Below are 23,299 nucleotides of genomic sequence, written 5' to 3' on the forward strand. Positions count from 1 at the left end.
TTTCAACAAAATTGATTTTTTTTTGCATTTCTACATGTTTTAAGTGATTTCCACCCCCCCCCCCAAAAAAAAAACAGAATTTTTTTGCATTTCTACATGTTTTAAGTGATTTCCAACCCCCCCCCCAAAAAAAAATGTTGGAGAAAAGAACTATAACTCTGTCAGCAATGTTGACATAATATTTAATGAATAAGATATAAGGTTTACTTGAGTGACCCAGCAATATTGGCGGCAGAGGTTTTGCACTCTCCCGAGTGCTCTCCATCTAGTTTTTATTTGTTTTATTCTATTTTTTTCTTTTTTAACGCAGCCAATAGCCATCATCATTACAAAAGTGGAGCCAAAACGTGCGTGAAATAAAGTGAAATTTAATTTAACATTTTAAATCAAATGTGAAAATGATTTGAGTTTGAGGTCTTGCAGTACATCATTCCACAATGACCTGCCAAGTTTGCAAAGACAGTTTAACATCATCTCAACCTGGCTCCAGCATGACTTTGGCGCGTTTAACAACTAATGGTGCTGTCGGGGCATGACATGAAGTTACAACTACAGATGTGGCTGAAGATTGTGGGATGTTTTAGTTATTTTATTTTAAACAAAATCCAGGATGATCAAAGCAAACCTCAGGATAAATCTCTTATGCCTATTTTTCTCCAACTGTATGCCATACATTTCTGGGCTAATTAAGGTGCAAAACATGATCTGCATTTTTGTTATTTTTATTCCGGGAGCTTAAGTGATTGTACTGTATGATATAGTTATATTAATGCATCGAAACAGGATGATGATTATACAACAAAAGACACTTACGGACGAAAATTTGAATTCGCAAGTGTGAAATCTCACCAGACTACAGTATGGGTCCTTCATCCGATACCTAAAGGTCAGTCGCTGTAGTAGTTCAAAGAGACTCTCATGATCCAAGTCACAGGGGTCAGCAGCAAGTACCTTATCAATCAGCTTGGAAGCTTTATCAGGATCTGCTGATAAAAGCAGAGCAGTAGCAAAGGCAGCAAAAAGGCAACAAACAAGCCCTCAGACCACAGGGCTTACAGGCCACAGAATGGCACAGATATCGTGACACCTTTAACATTATTCCACACAGGAGAACCACTTGCTTTTTAGACTTAAAAAAAACAAAAACATGCGATGATCACAACTTTGGATTTAGCAAAAACTCCTATTGCGACACACAGATGATCATCAAAGAGGAACAACTGCGTACCAAGATCAGAACATGCACCAACGTTTGATGTCCTCCTATGACGGCTGCTGCCCTGGCCATGCAGAGTGGGACGATGAGTCTGGCCGGTGGCCCGGTACAGAGCTTGAACCCACAGCCCGGCATCTTGAGCATCATCGCAACCAAAATGGAATGTTTCTCCTTCGCGCACCAGACTGAAATGAACCTGTCCCCCATATACATCTGATACAGCAACAAAAACAAAAATAAACAAGAAAAAGAGCAATCAGAGATTGCAGACCCTTGCCAGGACTTCTTTTGTGTGGTTTGTTGTGTGGTGTTTGTGTAGTGTTTGTGTAGTGTTTGTGTACTGGTGAGTTACGTAATTAATTGGAGGCATAACCAGAACTGCAACTATATAACTGCTGGCAGTGATGATCGGGTTACCAAGACCAAGATATCGTACTTTGATGCAATGTCACTTTGATCGGACACCGAACCCTGGCTCGTGACGTTTTTGCATTATTATATTATTTTTAGCTCTCATTCGAGCCTCGACAAGGTACACAAAAAAACAAATAAAATTCAATTGAATTTAGAATGTGATTAAAATTAATTCAATTCAAATCAAATGGAAGACCAAACAGGTACACTCCTGCATTGGAGTTATCAGAAGGAACCCAAACAAGCAAAGAGCAAAGATGAAGTCATCAGGAGGAACCTGGATAGGATTCACATTTCAGCTGCTGCTCCTCCACCCTCAAACCCATCCGGGCACAGCCAAGTAAGCCTTATTCAAAAAAAAAATTATAAAGAACCTACATTCAAAAAAATTGCATAATTCTGGCTGCCACACCACGTGTCCGATCAGGTTGAAATTTAAAACATATATTCCCCATCACTACAAGATCAGAGTTGTGAAATTTCATGTCGGTTGATTAAGTGGTTCAAGAGAAAGAATATATAATTTTCACTCAATCCAATGCCAGACCATGTGACCTATCAATTATTCGTGAATACCCTGGTATCCCCAAGGCTTGGGGAACATTTATGTGAAGTTTCCCCTCGATCTGTCCAGCCATTCTGGAGAAGATGATTTTTTTAAGTTTTTGGGTAAATCCAAGTTATAAGCTGCCAAACTATGTGACCGATGACATCATATGCGTGAACCTTTTGTTCCTCATGGATAGGCACAGTCATACGTGTAAAGTTTCACCTCGATCTGTTCAGCCATTTCAGAGAAGAATATTTTTTGAAGGTTATAAATATTATATATATATATATATATATATATATATATATATATATATATATATATATATATATATATATATATATATATATATATATATATATATATATATGGCTGCTAAATCACATGACTGATAAAAAGTCATCAAATTTTTTTTTCTGTGGACCATTTTATCCCGAGATGACCCTCAAAAATTTTCATACCGATCAGATGTAGTGTTTTACATATGTAATTATGACATCATAATGAAGGCACCGAAGAAGTCATTTAAAAAAAAAAAAATCACACTTATTCCCCATGAGGAGTACTTGCTGTGTGCCGAGTTTCAATATTTTCCTTGATGCGGTTTCAGAGATATAGAGGTCCAATTTTTTTTCCGTTTTTCCAACATGGCTGCCCCACATGACCTATGACATCATAATTATCATTAGAACATTGTACATGAGTAGTGGCTCCCGTGGTGAACATTTTGTTTCAATCTGACAAGTGGTTGCAGAGAAAAACACGAAAGTTCTGTGTGTACAAACAAACAAACAGACAGACAAACGGACCCAAATGCAATAACCCCTCCTCCGGCAAGTTTCCCGATGAAGTTAAACCTGGTTTTTAAAAAGAAAGGAAGGATCAAATAGTTTATTATGTTTCAAATGAAAAGTTGTGAAAATAATCGTTTGATTATCCTGGTTGAAATGGTTGAAATAATTTAACATTTCCAGAGGTTGTCAAACAATACGCGGCAGTCAGAGTTACCTGAAGGAAGTTGGGCGTAATCAACTGTATACCCATCCAACTGAATAATACTTTGCGGTTCAACCTTGTTTTCTTGGAAGTTGCAGAGAATGTAGGTGCAAGCACTACCCTGTAATCCACAAAAGAAAATGATTCCAGGGGACCCAAAAATAACCATATCTACCAAGACTTTTCATGAACTGCAAGTCCCACTTTGAAAATCATTGACACACCTGTATTAGGGCATAGAAACGTTTCTTCCACGATCTCCAAACATTTTTACCACGAGCGAGCAGGTACCTACAAGGCATACTGCAATTCAAAGGTACGATCAAAGAACTTGGTAAAATACAAGAATACTTTTTAATCGATCCAACTGGAAATGCACGACACTGCACGCAAAATGAGTAAACCAGTCAACCTTGTAATGTTTGAAGATTCCCCCCCAAACTGATGAATTATCTCCCTATCCCTTGTCAGGTTAAAAAAAAAAAACAAGCTAAATAACGCAATTCCCCAATCCGAACGACACATGTCCTGCAATCACAACATTCCAATAATGTCACCCAGAATGCTTGAGGTTTGGGGGTCGCTCCATCCGCAAATGCAACAGAAGTTGTAGGTTTTCATCTGAACTGTGCCTGGGTGTAATGAGGTCATGAAACTCAGGTGGTTTCATGGTCATGGGTGATGGCCTGAGAGTCACCTAGAAATGATCATCATGACATGTCATCAATTTCTAACCTTGTAGTGTCCTCCATTAGGATACAATAGGAAATAACAAACGTTTATATTTTTGTTTGATGAATAACAAAAGAATATGGAAACGTTGCCTGCCTTCCCCAATTCTTTGTCCTCCAATGAAAGCATCTTGTTGACAATAGTCAGAAGTCTCACTTTCAGCACAGGCAGTGGAGCTGCAGTCGTAAAATCTCCTTGTGTGTGCCACCTGAAAACATGATATTTGATAAGAACAACCCACACAAGCTCAAGTCAGTGATTATATGGGATTTTCAAAGTAAATAACTATAGAACAGATCAAATTTTGAAGCAAGTTGTTGTAAAGCATTTAAACCCCATGTAATTGTTTACAACAACATATTAGTCATCTCACCTGCCAAATGCACGTCTCAGGTGGAAAATAGTCACATGAGCAGTGGCTTCATTGACAAACCGAACCTGATCATGTAGCTCTCTGAGGTTGGATGATCAAATGGTTATTACGGTAATTAATTAATGGTACGCCAATGGATATTTGCGTACGTCCTTTGTGGAAAAAGTGAAATATTTTTTGATCAGAGAATTATAATGATACATGTCGGAGGCCACAAACAAGGTGCAACAGACAGCCAAAATAATCTCTGGTAGTAAGAGTGCTGTGAAATGTGGTGGTACCATCTCCGACTTATTTCCAGTTGTTACTGGAGTTCATCAGGGGGTGTGTACTGGCCCCCACACTTTTCAGCACTTGCATGGATTGGATTCTGGGGAGGATGTCGGAGAGATCAAGTTGCAGTGAATCATTTGGGAATGTCAAGATCTCTGACCTTGATTTCCCAGATGATGTGGTCATCTTTGCGGAGACTTTAGATATCCTTTTGGGGGCCATCGAGGTGCTGAATGAAGAGTCAGAGCCACTGGGATTCTGGGTTTCCTTGGTCAAAACTAAGATCCAGGCTTTCAATGACATCTTGGATGCTGCTATCTTGTCTGTACCTGTTTGTGGTGAGGATGTTGAGGTCACGGAGAGTTTCAATTACCTTGGCAGTGATATTCATATCTCTGCTGGCTGAGAGCCAGAGATCAATAGATGGTTGGGTCAGGCCTGGGGAGTCATGGATTCACTGGATCGTGGTGTGGCGCTGTTGGTACCTGGGCGGGAGGATGAAAGTCCGAGTCTTCAGGTCCTTGGTGTTTCCAGTCTTGCTCTTCGGGTGTGAGACTTGGACTCTCACCAGGGATCTGAGAAGGAGACCTAATTCCTTTGGTACCAGGTCTCTTCGGAGAATCCTTAGCTATCGCTGGTCAGACTTTGTGTCCAACGAGCGGTTGCTGAGAGACTCAAATGAGATTTGTTACCCCCATAGTCCATGAGCGTCAGCTGCGGCTGCGCAGACATGTGGCTCATTTTCCTGATGCTGATCCTGCTCACCAGATTCTCAGTGAGGGAGCCTCGTGATTTGAGGAGGCCAATGGGTCGACCACGTGCCTCGTGTTACAGTAGGTTGATCGGCATCTCAAGGAGATGGGGATGGGCCAGGCATCTGCCTGGGGGATGGCCAGACGGAGGTCCTTGGAGTACCGGCGGAAGTGGACGCAGTGACGCTCTGCGCCGGTGCGTGCTCCCATACCTCACACCTGATTTGTATCATCAAATGTCTGATCATCCTACCTACAAATTGCTGGATACTCAATGCTTATAAACATCCAGAGATGCCAGTGTTCATCGCTTTATTTCATTTCTGCAAATGTGATAAGCTCGAGAATCTCTTAACCAGAGGCAAATTTCAAGATTCAAACTCCAGAATTGACCTCAGCAGCAGTTCTGACAAATATATAATTTTTTTTAAAGTGTTTATTTGTCCATTTCGGACATTGTTTGTCATTCCAGGCATCTATACAGCGTTGTCCAGCTCGGCCAAATATCATTACACCATGTCCCAAAAATAATTTTCAGGTGGTCCCAGAAAACACATTACTTTGAGGAAAATGATATTTTTGTTCCATTTTATACAAAACATTATAGCCTGGTGTTGGCTTAGTGGTTAGGGCGGTGGCTTGGGATCCCAGGGTCCTGAGTTCAAGCCCCGTTGGCTGCTGAATTAACACCAGGGGGTTGACTCAGCCTGTCATCCTTCCGAGGTCATCGAAATGAGTACCAGTGTACTGGTCCCGGTGTATGCCCCGGTTAGAATAGGTGTACCATATCCCTGTGTGTCGTAAGAGGCGACCAGGGTTGGCGTCAGGAAGGGCATCCGGCCATAAAACATTGCCTCAAGAAAAAGCCCAACCCCTGCACAGCAGGGAAAAATGGCTGTAAAAACGGTCATTATTTTATTTATATATTTTATACAAAACATTACAGCAAGGCCAAATATGGTCACAATATATCCCAATGTTCTTTTTTTCTCCCAAGTGTACAGTGCGTTTCAGAATAAAGTATCACTTTTTGAAAATAAAACTCCTTTCAATTACCCACTGAAGATGGGCTGAGATGGGAACTCCCGCTCCTCGGGATTCTGTGGAATCTAAAGCCAGATTGCAGAAGAGCTGATGCTCGTAGCTACTAATACACTTGGGAAACATATCAGTCATAAACAAGCATTTTCTTTCCAACGGAACTCAACTCCAAAACAATGAAACCTAATGGCCCTGAACTTTGCATACATTAATCGCCGACTGAGCGGTGATCGCTAATCGCTTGCCAAGCCTGTCATTCCTCATCAACCACCTCGGAGTGCTTGCTTGAATGCTTAAGCCACTTGGCGAGCGCTCCACAAGCTACTAGAATGTTTGTTTGCAAGCCTTGGTGATACACGGCAAAAGTACCTACACTGTCACTCCGCACAACACAATCAAAAATACATTGATCGACCACCTGCCTGTTTTGCACCCCGCAGTGTCGTGCAGTGCCAAGCCTGCCGTTCCTTAGAAATGGTTGGATAGAAGGAAGGAATGGATGGGATGGAGAGAAGGGTTGGATGGGACAAATGGAGGAAAGTGATGGATGGAGGGACTGAACTGATGTTTCTAAGCCATGGTGAGACAGCTAGAAGACAGCGGTGAAAATAACTTCTTTTTATGATTATTTTTTTAATCGCAGCTATTGTTGTTTTTGAAAATAAAATTACAAATTGACATTCAAGACAATGTTCGGTGACAATGTAAATGAAGTACATATACAAACGTGTGCTCCGTTGCCTTCGTTAAATGTGACAAAAGTTTAAAATGTAACCTTCACTTCAGAGCGGTCATGCTGAGCACCGCTCGGAGATGCGCCCCCTGGTGGAGTACTTTAGAGGTTATTAGGGGAGAGTAGTTTCCAAAACCCAAACTCAGTGCAGATGCTGCAGGGAATGTAATGCCAGATGTAGGAACAGCAGGTGGAAACTCTAATTAATTCATCGTTCATTCCTTACACCTCGTGTTCACTCTGAGATTGGAGTATCATGTGCTCATGAGCAACTGTGGAACTTGCTGTGAATTCAATTTCCATCCAACCATCCCTTCCATCCACCGTTCTCTTCATCCCATCCATCCTTCCCTTCCCCCCATTTCTCCGTTTGTCTTCGCTCGACCACCCCTCCTTCCTCTCTCTCCTCCCTCTCTCACCCCTCTTCCAAATTTCATGAAGTGATAAACAATGGGTGGTTGTGTTGTGGTTTGGAGATGGTTATGTTGTGCTATGGTGTTTTTTGGTGGTCGGAGATGCTGCTCAGTTCGATTCCATGGCTTGAATGTTGGGATTCGGCTCGGGTTGAGAGGGTTTGGGGCTGATCACAGTTTGGTTGTAAAACGTGTGGTGAAATTAAATAAAGGCACGAAACACTGGAATCTCCAGGTGTTTATAAACATTGCAGCTAGGGTGTGATGGGCTCTTGGATCTCGTGGCCAGAGCCGGGTTTCAGGGTTTGGACTGTGGGGTTGGGCTTGTTGGCAGGTTCGGCTGCTAGAGAGGTATTCGTTTTTCCAGTTCGCACGTTCTTTGGCAATCCGGGTAGTGTGAACCCCCCACCCCCACCCCCACCCCCCCAGAGAGATCCAGTTCCAGAGCAGGTAAACAAGGCAGCAGCAGAAGTTCGAGTTGCATAACTCAAGGGAAGCCCATGTTATAATCTCTTTATAAATGGTACAAGCTGTTTGAAAGTGACTGGTGGTTTTGCTATCCTTTTTGAACATCTTGTTTTAACATACCCCATTTCATTCAATCCTGTACCAATTCCAGCAGATGGAACCATCCTCCCTTCTTCCCCTCAAGTCACCCTTCCAAATGGAAGTCCACCCCTCCTTCCTTCCTTCCAGTCCCACAACCAAACACAAGTCCAGAACACTCCCTTCTCCTCCCCACTTCCCTCCTTCCTCCCCATCCTCTTTGCTCCTACCCCCTCCTCATACCCCTTACCTCCCGGAGTGTATAGTGATGTGTGATGAAACGTCGCCATCCCCCCCTCCCATTCATCACTCTGCTCCCCCTTCCACACTCTCCACTCCCCTTCTCTCTCTCCCCCTCCCCTCCTAATATTGCATCAGCGAAGTGATGGGTTTTATTTGCAAGCACAAAATAATAACAAGAGTGCAAGTGAGCACAATATACACCCGAAAAAGTCTCTGTGGCACGCAAACACACAATTAGAAATTCAAACACGTCAATTTATGAAGAACAAGAAGGTATATACAGAATTGTGCTACTAGATGGAAAACAGCATCCTGGTTGCCATGGCAACCACTGTAGATGACGAACATATGTCACGACACACCGTCTCCACAGTCTGTACCTATGTGCCAATTATGAAACGTGAAAGTTGAAAACTTTGGGAGTTAGAGTGCGGACAGGAACGGACGGACAGACAGACAGACAGACAGACAGACAGACGACCGGTATCACATAATAAGCACCGATGTGTGTGTGTGTGTATATATATATATCGGGCGTTTAAAAAGGAGAAGAGAAAAATAAAGTAGTTTGCTTACTTAGGTTTGTCTGCATCCACAGCTTCTGTTTGAAGCTTATCACCACCTTCCATCTCCATGGTGCAGTAAACTTGTTTTCCAGATGGAACTGAAACAAGCCCAGTAGCTTCCATCACCACTACCTAGGAACCAAAACGTACATAAGTGATGATATGGACAGACCGATTAGCTCAAGAGGAACAAGTAGGAAGTGTTTCTCATGCATGTCTACAGGGCATACTTTTTAATGCAGGTATTTTACAAAACCCTGGAATATACTCCATGGCACAGAAATCGCTGGACATTGAAAATTACAATTTCAATGAGATTTGATGAAAATCTCATCAGATACATAGCAAATCTCATGAGAAATCAAAGGAGATTTAAAAAAAAAAAATTTCCTTAAGAAGAGTCCAGAGGGTGAGAAACCAATTCATCGACTCTGGACCAATGAAGAACAGGTGGACTAAGGACACAAGGAAACAAGCAAACAGAAAACAGAGAATCAGACAGTACAACAAATATTGCAGAGAAATTAAAATGGCATAAATTAAATGCAATTGAAAGGTTTTAGAAGAATGGAAGAAACTTGAGCACTAATTACAAACGCCATCACAGTTATCAGGTAAAGTGTTTGTCTATCAGGTTATGGACGTGTTGTCTATCAGGTAAAGTGTTTATCACTGAATATATTATCATATAAAGTGGTATATGACTCAAGTTATTAATATGTGGTTATTTCAGAATAAAATCAGCTGTTCCTTTAGTTTTCCTCTGCTGGCTCATGCATTTCACAGCAAAGACTCAACCATGAAGACCAATGAGCTTTCAAAAGACCTCCAGGATAAAGTTGTGGAAAGTTATAGATCAGGGGGATGGGTATAAAAAAATATTTCAAAGGACTTGTCAAAGGCCTTACAGCAGAGTCAAGACAATCATTAAGAAGTGGGAGGTGTATGGTACCACCAAGACCTTGCCTAGATCAGGCCGTCCCTCCAGCCTGGATGACCAAGCAAGGAGAAGACTGATCAGAGAGGCCACCAGGAGGCCAATGGCACCTTTGAAAGAGCTACAGGCCTTTATGGCAAAGACTGGTCACTGTGTGCATGTGACAACAATATCCCATGCACTCCACAAGTCTAGCCTGTGTGGTAGGGTGGCAAGAAGGAAGCCATTACTCAAAAAAAGTCCACCTTGAGTCCCATTTGAAGTATGTATAAATAAATAAAAAACGCTATGGAGATTCTGAAGTCATGTGGCGAAAAGTTTTGTGGTCCGACGAAACCAAGATGGAACTTATTGGCCTAAATGCAAAACGTTACATTTGGCACAAACCCAACACAGCACATCACCCAAAGAACACCATCCCTACTGTGAAGCATGGTGGTGACAGCATCATGTTATGGGGATGTTTCTCATCAGCAGGGACTGGGGCACTTGTCAGAAGAGAAGGGAAAATGGATTTTGCAAAATACAGAAAAAAAAAAAAAAAAAAAAATCAGAGGAAAACCTGCTGCCCTCTGCAAGAAAGCTGAAATTGGGATGGAAGTTCTCCTTTCAGCATGACAACCACCTGAAGCTACACTGGAGTGGCCCAGGAACAACAAGAGGAATGTTCTTAATGGTCCAGTCAGAGCCACGACCTAAACCAATCAAAAATTTGTGGCATGACATGAAGATTGCTGTCCATAAACACTCCCCACGCAACTTATTTGAGCTTGAACAGTTTTGTACAGAACAATGGGCAAATATTACCCAATCAAGGTGTGTAAAATTGGTAAAAAGAACCAATCCCAACAGACACAGCTGTAATTGCTGTCAAAGGTGCTTCCACCAAGTATTACTCAAAGGGAGGGGGGGTGGACACTTATCCAACCAAGATATTCTAGTGTTGTATTTTTAATTAATTTTCTGAAATTTGTACAATTTGTTTATCACTTGTAAGTTGTGGGTTACGATGTGTAAAAAAAGGTGGAAAAAGTCTGATTTAATGCAATTTAATTCCAGGATACAAGGCAACAAAAGGTGAAAAATATGAAAGGAGGTGTAGACTTTCTATCTATGTGTGTGTGTGTGTGTGTGTGTGTGTGTGTGTGTGTGTGTGTGTGTGTGTGTGTGTGTGTGTGTGTGTGTGTGTGTGTGTGTGTGTGTGTGTGTGTGTGTGTGTGTGTGTGTGTGTGTGTGTGTGTGTGTGTCTTCCTTAATGACTCCACTGATGTGGATCATACAGTTGTGGACGAGTCATCAGTAAGAATGAAATTGTGTTACTTCTTCTCTCTGAGAGTTGACCTTCCTGGATCCATATGATAATGCTCTTCTTTTTAATCCTTCAAGAAAGTAACCCACCACCATCTCATGTTGTCCCCATAACACGAGAACATTATGTCCAGGGAGGTCATTACATCGATGAGTTTTTCAATTTTTGTCAACCATTACCGTCATTAACATCTGTAGCTTCTTAACTCAAGCTGATCTTGTTATTCTTCTTATGCATGTTCAGCATCTGCTCATTTCCTTCTACCTCATTAACCTTTTTCTATAATGTCTGACCCTGTGATATGATTTTTTTTTTTTAATGAATAAAGAAGGAATAGTGCATAGCTCAATGGAATATTCAAGTCTCTCTGTCTCCCTGTGGCCCCTCAGCATCACAACTGTGTCCTGGATTATGTGGAACCTCAAGCTGCAAGTTTCACCTTAGCATCTCCCGTGATGAGGTTGAAGCACAACACCTGTTGCTCTCATCTCCAGAGATTGGTGGCCCTTCTGTTTTAGACCCCTCTCCCCCTGTCTCTGGCTTAGCTTCTTATCTGTCAGTCTTCCAACCCTCACCAACTCCAAGGTGCACCCATTGTTTCAGTAAACCCCCTCTTGGTAAACTCAAAATTCAAGCTTATCCCCGACTCTTTTGTTCCTCTTTTCTCACACTTGTGGAAATACCTTCCTGAAGCTATTCTATCCCAACTTTCCCTTCTTGCAGGTCTACATGAACTCAAAGTGGTAGTTGGTGTTCTTGTTGTTCTTGTCGAGTTGTTTTTTGTAATGTGCACCAGACAGCTGCTGGACCCCACCCACATTTGTCACTTGACTCCACCTACCATGGCACTCAGACAAAACAATACGGCCACCATCTTGGTTTTCCGATGGCCCAAAGACATCAGGCCTGTAAGGCCTCTGCTGATTATACACTGCCTGGGTTTGTCGCATCAAATTTCCATTGGCTTTGTTTGGGTCGAGTGTTACTCATGACGAGGGATCCCCCAAAAAAATCTAATCATGTTGAATACAAATTATTAGTAAGGATTAATCAAGCACTTCAGAATGCAATGTCAGGAAGAATGCATCTTCCCTTAGAAATAGCATTACATCGTTTTTGAACGGCCCCATGTTGGGGTGAAACAATCCATGACCACGTGACGAATCAACTCGTCCTGATATAACCGTGGCGGAGGCTGACATGGATGAGAGGTGTTGAGTTAATCTTTTAATAGCATATTCGATGTGTGTATCCCAATCGCGCTGTTTAACTTTTAAGAGTGCGTTAAATGCCCGTTTCCAAATTGGCCAATTACCGGATTTTGTCGGAGGTTGTGACCACAATGCAGTCATTCTGGTTACCTTTTGTCACCTCGCTCCTCCATGAGTCTTCTTTAAAATAAAAAAATAAAAAGATGAAGAGGAAGAAAATTGCTGAGCATTTCTGTCATTTGAAATGTGTATGGTTCAAGTTTGTCGGTTTGAGTGATGGTGATAAACATGCAAATACAAAAATACATAAATGTGCATTCAACCAAGATGAACAGCCTGAAATTCTCCCAAATCAATAACCGATATTGTTTAAACATGTTGTCCTGTAGCAGTCATTCATACTCCTGAATAAATGGCCAGAAGTGCTACAAAGCTCACCAATGCCTGCCCTGAAATAAATAAATAATTGATGATGCACAAAACATAGGCAAGAAAGAGGGGACGAGGGAGATTGTTTAGGCCATATGAGCTAGCGATCACTGACCCCGCATTATTAGCATACTGCATGCAAGTAAGCATTTCCCCCCCCCCCTTTTTTATGGTCAAGGCCCATGGAAGAGCTACAACACAGAAAGGATGAATGTAACAAACATTCAACTATACATGGCTTTACAATATTATCTCAGGCAAATGGAAACAGGGCACAATCATTCCCATTCTAAAACCGAATAAAAATCCCAAAGACCTCGACTCTTACTGCTCTAAATAATGACTCTGTTGTATGACCAAAGTCCTTGAGTGCCTCATTATCTCCCATATTTAATTTAGCCCATATATTCCTCGAGTTCACCACCAACATGGGTTCAGACCTCTGCACTCCACAACTACTTATCTCACCACTTTAATGCAGTCCATTTTTGATGGATTTATCAACCTCAAACCTCAAAAATGCACCACATCCACTACCATCGACATTGACAAAGCTTTCAACACTGCATCTAGACACACACCAACACAAAAGATTCTCACAACAAACATGAGCAACAATGATCAACTTTGGATTTCAAACTTTCTTTCAAGCAGCCAAGAATGTGTTACAATCAACAACACCTTTTCATCATATCAAAACCTGCCAAACGGCGTCCTACAGGGAGCTGTCCTTCCCCCAGCACCTTTTTACCTCTTTCTCCATGACGTGCCAGAACCTCCTCCACATGTGACAATCCTTACACAGATGACATTTCCATAGCAGCACAAGACCACACCATAATACAACCACTTGCTTACCTCCATCAGTACATAACACAATTCCAACGTGACGTCATGCTCACTAAATCAACAATCATCGTCTTAACCCAAATCAAATGAGAATCCAACGACCATCCAACAAACATAATGAACAACCAACAACTCCCCTAAAATACTTGGAATCACACTTGACCCTCACATGACCTTCACTAAATATATACAACAAAAGATAGCCAAAGTCGACTGAAAACTCAACACAGCAAAAGCATTAACCAATATCAAGTTTGGTCCACAAAAAGAACCGCTCACAATTTTCACATACTTTATCCAAATCGCTATCAACTATGCTAGCCCAAGTTGGCATGGGCCATAATCCAAAATAAATGCATCAAAACCTCAAATACAGAACAAAGCACACATTCCATTGATGCCACTCAAACGCCAGAACAACCATGTCACCACTTGTCCAATCACCCACACCCTCTCAGACACAAATAGCTCACCAGCAACTTACGACAACATGTTTTCAGATGTGCCACGTCCATGTTTAAATACATCTCGGAAAAACACATTCCCAATCACATCACCACCATCGCGTTACAACAATGCTCAACGAACTACAGACCGTGATCCATCCATCTGAACAAACCATCCCAAACTCCTCCAGAGTAACATTATCTTGGCTTCGTTCCGGTTACCACCTGCACTCAAAAATAATTATCAACATAAACTCGAGCCAAACAAGGACCCATTCTGTCTGTGCTGTAAAATTGAACATGCCACTGTAGTCTGCACACCACTTAATTGCAACTTGCTCTCAACTCACAAAATACAGACAACTTTTCAACATTTCATTGGTTGGAGGGGCTGGCTTCCTTGGTAATGTGGGCTTCGAGTGAGGATGCCTGGTTGGGGCTACTGATTATTATGGTGATTACGTTTATTGCCCCCATTCATGTGAAGCGAAAAGCAGAGTTAAGCAATTGGTTCACTTCTGTCTGTCCTGTCTCCAAACGTCAGTATATGATCGAGGAGCAACTTCATTTCAATTGAATGTTATATTTTGAACATGAATCGGAAAACAAACCTGCCGTTAAACAGTACTTTGGCTCGAAATTCGTCCCAATCGAACATTTGCAGAGGAGTTACACTTTTTAAAAAAAATCTCTGTCTGGCTTTCTGGCAGTCAAACAAAATTGAAAATCATTCCAAACAGGAAACGTACTGTTTTTAAGGATGTCATAAAGGACACAAACAACAGGCACGAATAACTAATGTGACGTGTTAGATAAGGTGGTGTAAAATACGCTGCATCAATGGTGAGAAACTTCCCAATTTTATTTTGCTACAACCTTTAAAATCTTTATTTTATTTAAATTGAATTATATACCTGAACACTGTAAAACACAAATCGACTTCTACCACTTTCAAAACCCTTCTGTTTAACAGTACTTGTACAAAATATTACAGCATTTTAAAATCATCAACCCTGCCAATGTTCTTGTTGGATTATATTTTTCCTCTACTTATATTATTATTATTATATTTATCTCAAGACTGCACAGGGTAAAGAGTTCAATGGACTCTAGTTTTATCACATTTTGACAATTCCAACAACAAAGCATTAACCAATATCAACTTTGGTCAACAAAAAGAATCCCTAACGATAAAGTGGTCATCAGACCGCTTCGATCACATATATTCTTTAACATCACAGGATTTGCCCAAAGCCATTGTGAATTTAGCAATATGAAAAAAATAAATAACAAAAACAGACTCATTTATAAGAAGGTTTGACTCAAGTTGCAAGGAACATCCTTTTCGGGAACTCCTCTCAACTAAATGTTTAAAAAAAAAAATTCCTGTTTCGACTTGCTGGGGCACGTAAAATTACACGTCCCCATCATAACGATATTCACCATCAAAAAGTTTGCTATAAATATGAATATGTGCCCCCTGCCACAGTTTCCTTAGTTCGGAGGCAGGTCCTATGCCTGTAACAAGTAATACCTCAAACGAGAAGGAAATGTTTATGTTGTACTTGGCAAGCGTTCGTCCACCGCTTGCTATATCGCCAGACACCACCGGATGTTGAACCAGTCGATTTCGTGGGCCTCCTTTTCCCAGGGGTAGGCTCTCCAGATTATCAATCAGTTGTTGAATGGATGTTTTCACTTCCTCTACATAAGTCTTTTCCATATTGCTATCCAAAAATGTTTTCATCTGCAAAATAGAAGGATATCATTGAACATGAGTGATTGATACATGGCATAATTCAAGATGTGGGACAAGCAAACAATTTATAATGAACCCAGAAACAACGTCTTCAATCCAAAATTAAATGTTGGTCATTCCACCAAATTAAATTTTTCCTGTTAAGTCATAATCTTACTCAACAAAATTTTGGTCAGTCAGACATTATGAATGTTGATGGCTGTTAGCCGATGCCAAGTGTTTTGTACTATCACCCAAGGTTACCATTTGATTGCAAAGGATAAGGAGATGGCCGAGAAGTAATTTGCAGATGAGGTATGTACTATTGTAAATGCATGTGATTGTACACTCGCAATTTGCTACGTACAACTTCCACCTTGTCCTCTTCACACGCCCCTTAGGTGTGCCTTTGTAAAGGAAAATAAAACTTCTCTGACAAGAAAATAAAAATTAAAAAACATCCCGATTAATGTCCATCTGTAAAGTGTGGTTAAGCGGAGTGTTGACTTAATCGTCAAACTGGCTGGCATAAGATCTTATCGGGTCTTGAGTTTGAGCCCCTATCGGGCCGTTAAGTAGCACCAGGTGGGTTGACTCAGCTTGTCGTCCTTCCGAGGTCAGCAAAATGAGTACCAGCTTGATGCTCGAGTACCAGGAACAGCCACGCTCCAAGCAATGATGCAACCAATATACAAAATGATAATAAAAAATTGTGGTTGATCGTCTCATTTATTTCCTTCACTGTGGTTCTTTGTTACCACTAACAATGAGTATTGGGGTATATTTCCTTTCCTTAATATGAAATTGGCTTTCCTAAGTATTTTTAACTTGCATACAAGATTTTTCTCAAAAAGTACAGTCAAGTGAAAGGTAAAGAGAATTATTAGGAACAATGTTCCGCCTCCATTCTGGGCTTGCACCCTCTGCCCTTTTCATACCTTGCATATCAAAACAAATGTGCTGAGATCACCAATAAGAGACATATTCAATCGACAGGCCGAAATGGTCGACCTTAAAAGAGGAAAGTATAGACCTTGGCAGCAAATGCTGCTCGTTCTCGCCTCCGACCCAACTCCCGTCGAATTTGAGCCACCTGCTCGTCTGCATTGTCCAACTGTAGGATACACATGCAAGGGGAGAGAGAGAGAGAGAGAGAGAGAGAGAGAGAGAGAGAGAGAGAGAGAGAGAGAGAGAGAGAGAGAGAATAAAAAAACTGCAATCATGGAACTTGACTTCTACATATACTTGGGTAGAAAATTAAGAAAAGGTAAGGAATTGCTGACTCACCTGGCATGCATTGTAGATGCGCTGATGCTCAAGCTTGGGTATCCCAAGGACCTTCTGAAACATTTCAAGGAGCTGATCCTTGCCAAGGGAAGGCTGATGTGGACTTGACTCTTCTGCTACCCCTTGCAGCAGGACCTCAAACTTTGACATCCATGTCTTCTGCATAACTTCTCGCATAGATATTGTCTCACAGTTTTGCAGCCCACGTTCCACGCAGCGGAAAAATGCCTGGCGTAGCTCATGGGATGACCAACCACCTGCCTCAAATGCTTGTTCCACCTTACGGCTACAAAGGAACACCTGTCCACACAAACATCACACTTCTTGGTCATTATTTTGAAAGTGATGGTACATCATCATTTGTGCACAGTAGTTGCAGTCAGTCATAGATGCCCCAAGGAAGATCTATCCCATCTATTTGCAAACTAATGGTTAAGGGAAACCGAACTTATTCTGGAGCAACAAGACATGAGGGGTTAAGGAAAAAAAATTTTTTAACCATTGCTCACATATTGGACAAAGCCTGCTGCCAGAGTCAGTGATGTTGCCAGCAAATTCAGTTTTGGAGACAATCTGAGATTTGTAGACAATAATTTATAATCAAGGTTGTAGTCAAGTGATAAAGAGGATGATATTTGCATGATCTAGTTTGGCAATATCCAAGCACTGTTGTGGTTCGCATTCCTGGCTCCACATCAATCACAACTCATAAAGTGTTACACTATACATTGTCATGTTTGCTCTTATTACAGCGCATCAATGGCTGGTTCATGCAGAAGCAAATAAAACCACCATATCACTAACACAAATGGAGAAGCCAGGGAAACAGATATTGAGAAGCAAGCCACACAAGCAGCGACGTGAACAGAGCAGACTGCAACACCACAAAGTTGAGCTGAGGACTACTTACAGTATGACTTAGATACTTGATTAAAAATGAGTAATATCCACAGTGTGTTCCATGTATGGATGTGTTTGCACAAGATAGCATGTAACCAGTAAAACTAAAAACGTATGCAGACCATTTCTACAAGTCAACAGAAAGTGTGGGAATTAAAAGGTCAACAACATATAATGAAACAAGCAAGCAACAGTCCCTGAAAGAGCACTCATGGCTTGCTCTGAAATTTCCCGCTGAAATGTCAACAATAAAAAATCCATGCAGTGTGAGACATACTCCTTCTTCCTGCAGTTGTAATTATATTAATGAAGAACATGACCTCACTGATAGTATAATTCCCCCAGAACTTGACCAGAATCGGTGCATTTTATTACAACTTGTCATAGCCCCTGAACACCGATTGGTGCTATGCCACACATATTTACCTGGAGGGAATTTTCTCCTCCCTCCACCCTGAACCCCAGAGCTACAAATGATTTTTAATAAGTAAAAACCTTCCCAAGCCCACCCCAAATTCAACCACCAGTTTTCACCTCCTTCCATCCAACTATTCAGGAGTGCATAGAAGTCAAACATAGACAAACCAATAGACACTTCTCAAACTAGAACAGCACTCGGTAGAGTGGGTAGTCTCACCTCGAGCATTTAGTCTGAACAAAAATACCATCATAAACTGAACACGCTATTATTACGGCCCACATACTCATATCATCCATGCACCTTATGTCGTCACATGGTTTCTTGGAATGGGTTACCCATCCATCAGGACCATACTCTGTGCAGAGCGTTGGTGCTGCCTAAGCAGTCTCCTTGGCGATTGGTCACAATCCTGGACGGGTCGCCACTCCAACCCAGGATACCAGCAACTTCAGAAGCTGGCACTCATTTTGCCAACTTCAGAAGGATGACAGGCAGAGTCAATCCCACCTGGTATTAATTCAACAGCCGAGTGAGATTTGAACTCAGGATCCTAGGATCCCAAGCCCACCACCTGAACCATCAAGCCAACATCAGGCATACAATGGGTTATGGAATCATAAATTTCATTCTTCACTCACATTGGGTCATCGACCATATTATATGAAGTTTCAGATTTTTCAGAAAAGGATTTTGATTCAACCAATTATGGCTGGAATACCACTTCACTGATGACATCATCGTTATTGCCCGATATACCACATTGGTAGTTGATGACGTATGCCAAGTTTGAATTTTCTTCATCAAGCAATTTCGGAGATGTCCCAAGTTCTTCCTTTATTCCAATATGGCTGCCATACCATGCGACCTATTATGGCAGAGTTATCAATAAAATATTCTCCATGGGGAATCCCTCCAATGTTTAAAGTTTTGCATTGATCTGGCAAGTAGTTGCAGGGAAAAACATTTTTAAAGCGAGAATATATACAGACACAGACACAGACACAGACACAGACATTGCAATAGTCTTGCAACCCCCTGGGGCAAGAGTAAATATTGTAGGATTTACAATTTCATGGTTCAGCGAATGTTTTAATGAACCACAAATATGTCTTACAACTGGGTCTGTCAATAGGTGAGTCTCTGCTTCAGCACAGCTACTTATGTACCTGAGGTACCCACCACTGTGAACCTGTCTGAAGATAATATATTGCTTTACAATTAGTTTGAAGGAAACACATCAGGGCAATAAATATAGTGCAATCTTGACAACTTCTTGCCGTGTTGGTGTTTTGATGATGAAATACACAAAATTAAAAGCAGAAGTTCTGAACGTGTCATCACATGTTATTTACACATATCAAACCCATTGAGATGTTCTGGCTTGTAAGACATTCCAACTGGAAGTTAACTCGGTCTTGGAAATCACAAGTAAAATGAAATTTATGAAGTCTTTAGCATAAATTTGAGATAGTTCTTAATTTTGTGTGGGGATTTTTCTTGTTTGTACTTATTTGAGGGTCATACAAGAGCAAACACACAAAACATGTAACAAAGAGCAGGAGACAAGAGGGGCAGGAAAGGGAAGCACAACAACAGTAGAGAACGGGGACTTCAGGAGATCTGTGGACGGGAGAGGGATGGGGCGGGGAACACGGGGTGCACAAGATGGACATTACAGGGACTTTCAGGAAGGAAGGCAGGGAATATGAAGGAGGTGGGTTCGGGGTGGATTAACAGGGGTAGAAAAGGTCATGGTTTTGGATGGGAGAAGATATGAGAGGGTGGTGAACAGCTGCTTTGAATACCTGAAGGGAAGAGTGGGATTGAAGAGAGTGTGGGAGTTTGTTCCAGAGGTGGGAAAAAATAGAAATGAAAGAGTTAAAGTGAGCAGTGATTCTTGATTTTGGCAGTTTCACCATAAGAGGGTTGTGGCAGACCTTGAGTACCCTGTGTGAATATAGAGGGGACAGAGCACAGACAGAATGGGAGGGGGGGTAAGGCTGGAGAGGAGACAGTGGAAGATGAAGACCACCAACCAGCCAGTAGTGAGAGAGTGAGAGACCCAAAGACTCGGATTCATTGCGGAAGATACCAATGGTCCAAAAAGCCTTAGTGTCCACAGCGTGAAGCCGAGAAAGGTGCGAGGCGAAAGCACCACCGCAGAGTGGAGAGCAGTACTCAATCAGGCTGTGTATGACAGCTTTGTATGACGTTAGGAGCTCAGGTGTGCCAAGGAAGGATTTGTATGACGGAGGATGCCCAGTCGGCGACTGGCTTTGGAGGCCAGCTTGAAAATGTGGCTTTCCCAGGAGAGATCATGGCAGATGGTGAGATCCAAAAGCTTGAGAGACCTTCAAGAGGATTGTTGAGAAAGTGGATGGGGGGGGGAGGGTTCCAGACGGTCCCCAAATATGCCTTGCAATTGTGGGAATTGTAACTCGTTGCCTTCACAAACCCAAGTCTGGTCAATATGTTGAGGAAACATTCCGATGAGTTTGTTAAGATTTGAAAGAAGAACCTTCTTGACATCAGCTCAGTTTATGCAAAACATAATCCCACTCAAAAATGTTTTCAAACTTCGTTTATCTACCTGGATATATTTGAAAAGCTGAATGCACTGAATGTTTCACTGCAAGACCCTACACCAACATCCTGCGATTAAATAACAAAAGTGATGGACTTCTGAAGAAACTTGACCGTAAAGCACGATATAGCAATGTTTCTGGTTTAGGCAGAGTTATTGGAGAAAAACGAACGAGCACTTGAAGTGGTAAAACGAGTCGTCACTGATCATCGCACAGGCTTCTTTTAAATGTATGTGAAACTTGTGCATGAAGTCCTTGTGCAACTTTAAATGTTAATACAGGCTTTGGATGCACACAAATGATAGAAGCAAATTGTAAATGCGATCTAATTATATAAACCTCATTATAACCACTAACTAACCGGCTTACTGACATATGAAGGATCGGTACCTTCTGGGTGACGGAGAAAGCTGAAAATCCTTAAATTAAAATATAAATAAATGAAAATATATAAATGAAAATAAATAAATGAAATGTCAAATGCAGGTGAGCAACCCAAGACAACTGGGGAAGCACGGTTCGTTATTGCTTACAATACGAGCGGGACAGGGCAGCAAACAAGGTGTCCTAGCAATTGGTCCACGTCTACAGATGCACTTGTTTGGGAAGAACAGTCGGACATTCGAAGTGGAATGGCATCATCCTGCTGGAAGGTGGTGGTATCTGAGAGATTCAGTCATCGTAATCCAGGGACAAAGATATTCTGCAAAATTACAAAGATATTCTGCAAAATTGCAAAGTAACATTTATCATTGACTGTTGCTTCTTCAAAAAAATTTTTTTTTAAGGAAGGACCAATGATGTGTCTTAGTAAGACATCATCCTAGGTCAAAAATTTCAACGGATTCGTGATCAGCGTGAAAAATGGCCATAAAAAACACTCCTTTTAACGGGACAACAGAGAAAAAGTCGATGTTGTCCCCAACCCTAATATCACATGCCCTAGTAAGCCATAATTATCAAATTTTACCTGAAAAGTGGCTAAATTTGGTGGCCATTTTGAATTTTTACATTTTACCAACCTAAGACATCATCCTATGTCAAAAAGTTCAACGGATTCGTGATCAGTGTGAAATTTGGCCATAAAAACACTCCTTTCAAAAAAAGTATGGTTGTATGCTCAACCCTATGGATCCCACATCTTGCACCTGTCAGTAATCTGTTGCTTGAGGCAGGTGAAGTCCTGTTGGACTTGTCAAGTCACCGATCACCGAAGACAATGTTCACCTGCACCCTGCTGAGCGAGTTCTACCTGTCATGTACAGTATAATCCAAAACTACAATGAATAACAATTTCCTTTTGATCGACCTATTTATGTGAGGAAGCCTTTCCTGCCCGTGTTCCGTCAATAGCAAACAAAGATCACACAATCAATTGGAAGGGTTTCTCCAGATTAACGTCTCAAACCCCCAATGGAGGATGCCAAATGGCCTCCCGTTTGACTTAACATCTCTGCAAATGTAGTTTGTCAACCTCATTTCATAGTTCTAATTCTAATAGACATGGGAACACATCAAAGCTGCAAAATGTCCATAACAATCAGGCACAGCAGCATCCAGAGACTTTGTGGAATATTATCAATTTCCTCGTCATCCATCATCATTGTAACATCTTCCAAGCACGGCTATTTACACGTTTTCTTGACATCTGAAGTTGGCATTCTTTAAAAGTCAAGACAATACAGTCCTCCAGAAGCTTCAAAAACAAAAGTTCACATTTTTATGTCTTCAATAAAATCACGCACCTCAACCCTGCCTGCTCAAGCCGACGACAGTTCTCAACCCTTTGAACCCTCTTTCATGTTGCCAGACTTCCTGAGCTATTCAAACATCCATATACCCGAGCGGCAGGTTTATCGGCCGCTATTTAAACCTCCATAAACCTGACCAGTCGGCCAGTAACCAGCCGTCACATGCACACCAAGAGCAACTTCCTGAGCAACTTGCGGCTCAGTCGTATTGCACCTGATCTTCGGTCTGCGTCACCGCTAATTGCTCAGGAAGTTTGAAGGAGGCTTTTGCTGTGTCGACGATTTGGTTGTTCTCCCACCGCTTCCTGTTCGGTCCCGGCATGTGCGCTGTGAGAGTCTCGTCCGAAGTGCGAGTACGGAGGAGGTTTTTGCCGTGCACACGCTTTGATACACGTGCCAGTCGGCCCATCCTCGTGAACACGGTGAAGCGCATGATCTGTGGAAGTCTTGGCACGAGATTCACAAAAGTTTTTGAAGGTTTCTCGCTAAAAAAAAAAATCGTTCCAAAATGAGTTGAAATGTGATACGAGTTGATGAGGTCTTGAGCTCAGATGAGGAAGGTATCGATGATAATGATTACTAGCCGAA

The 23,299-nt window shown here is 41.7% G+C and overlaps 1 protein-coding gene across 4 annotated transcripts in view; it reads right to left on the reverse strand.

Annotated features, from left to right (window-relative positions):
• Positions 1-23,299, reverse strand: part of LOC147019673 (calcium-dependent secretion activator 2-like) — a 100,786-nt gene that overhangs the window by 66,045 nt on the left and 11,442 nt on the right. For 3 of the 4 annotated variants that reach the window (XM_085894294.1, XM_085894296.1, XM_085894293.1), the window contains 10 exons: positions 17,055-17,354; positions 16,801-16,881; positions 15,564-15,776; positions 8,859-8,980; positions 4,005-4,116; positions 3,734-3,873; positions 3,401-3,467; positions 3,189-3,297; positions 1,229-1,429; positions 850-986 (listed from right to left, as the gene is read on the reverse strand). In XM_085894294.1, coding sequence (XP_085750420.1) covers positions 850-986; positions 1,229-1,429; positions 3,189-3,297; positions 3,401-3,467; positions 3,734-3,873; positions 4,005-4,116; positions 8,859-8,980; positions 15,564-15,776; positions 16,801-16,881; positions 17,055-17,354 — 1,482 coding nt within the window. The remainder of the gene's footprint in view (positions 1-849; positions 987-1,228; positions 1,430-3,188; positions 3,298-3,400; positions 3,468-3,733; positions 3,874-4,004; positions 4,117-8,858; positions 8,981-15,563; positions 15,777-16,800; positions 16,882-17,054; positions 17,355-23,299) is intronic. The other variant, XM_085894295.1, reaches the window with a different exon arrangement.

The sequence above is a fragment of the Eptatretus burgeri genome, chromosome 9, assembly GCF_056783735.1.
Source record: "Eptatretus burgeri isolate ZD-2024b chromosome 9, Ebu_testis_v1, whole genome shotgun sequence".
Lineage (NCBI taxonomy): Eukaryota > Metazoa > Chordata > Myxini > Myxiniformes > Myxinidae > Eptatretus > Eptatretus burgeri.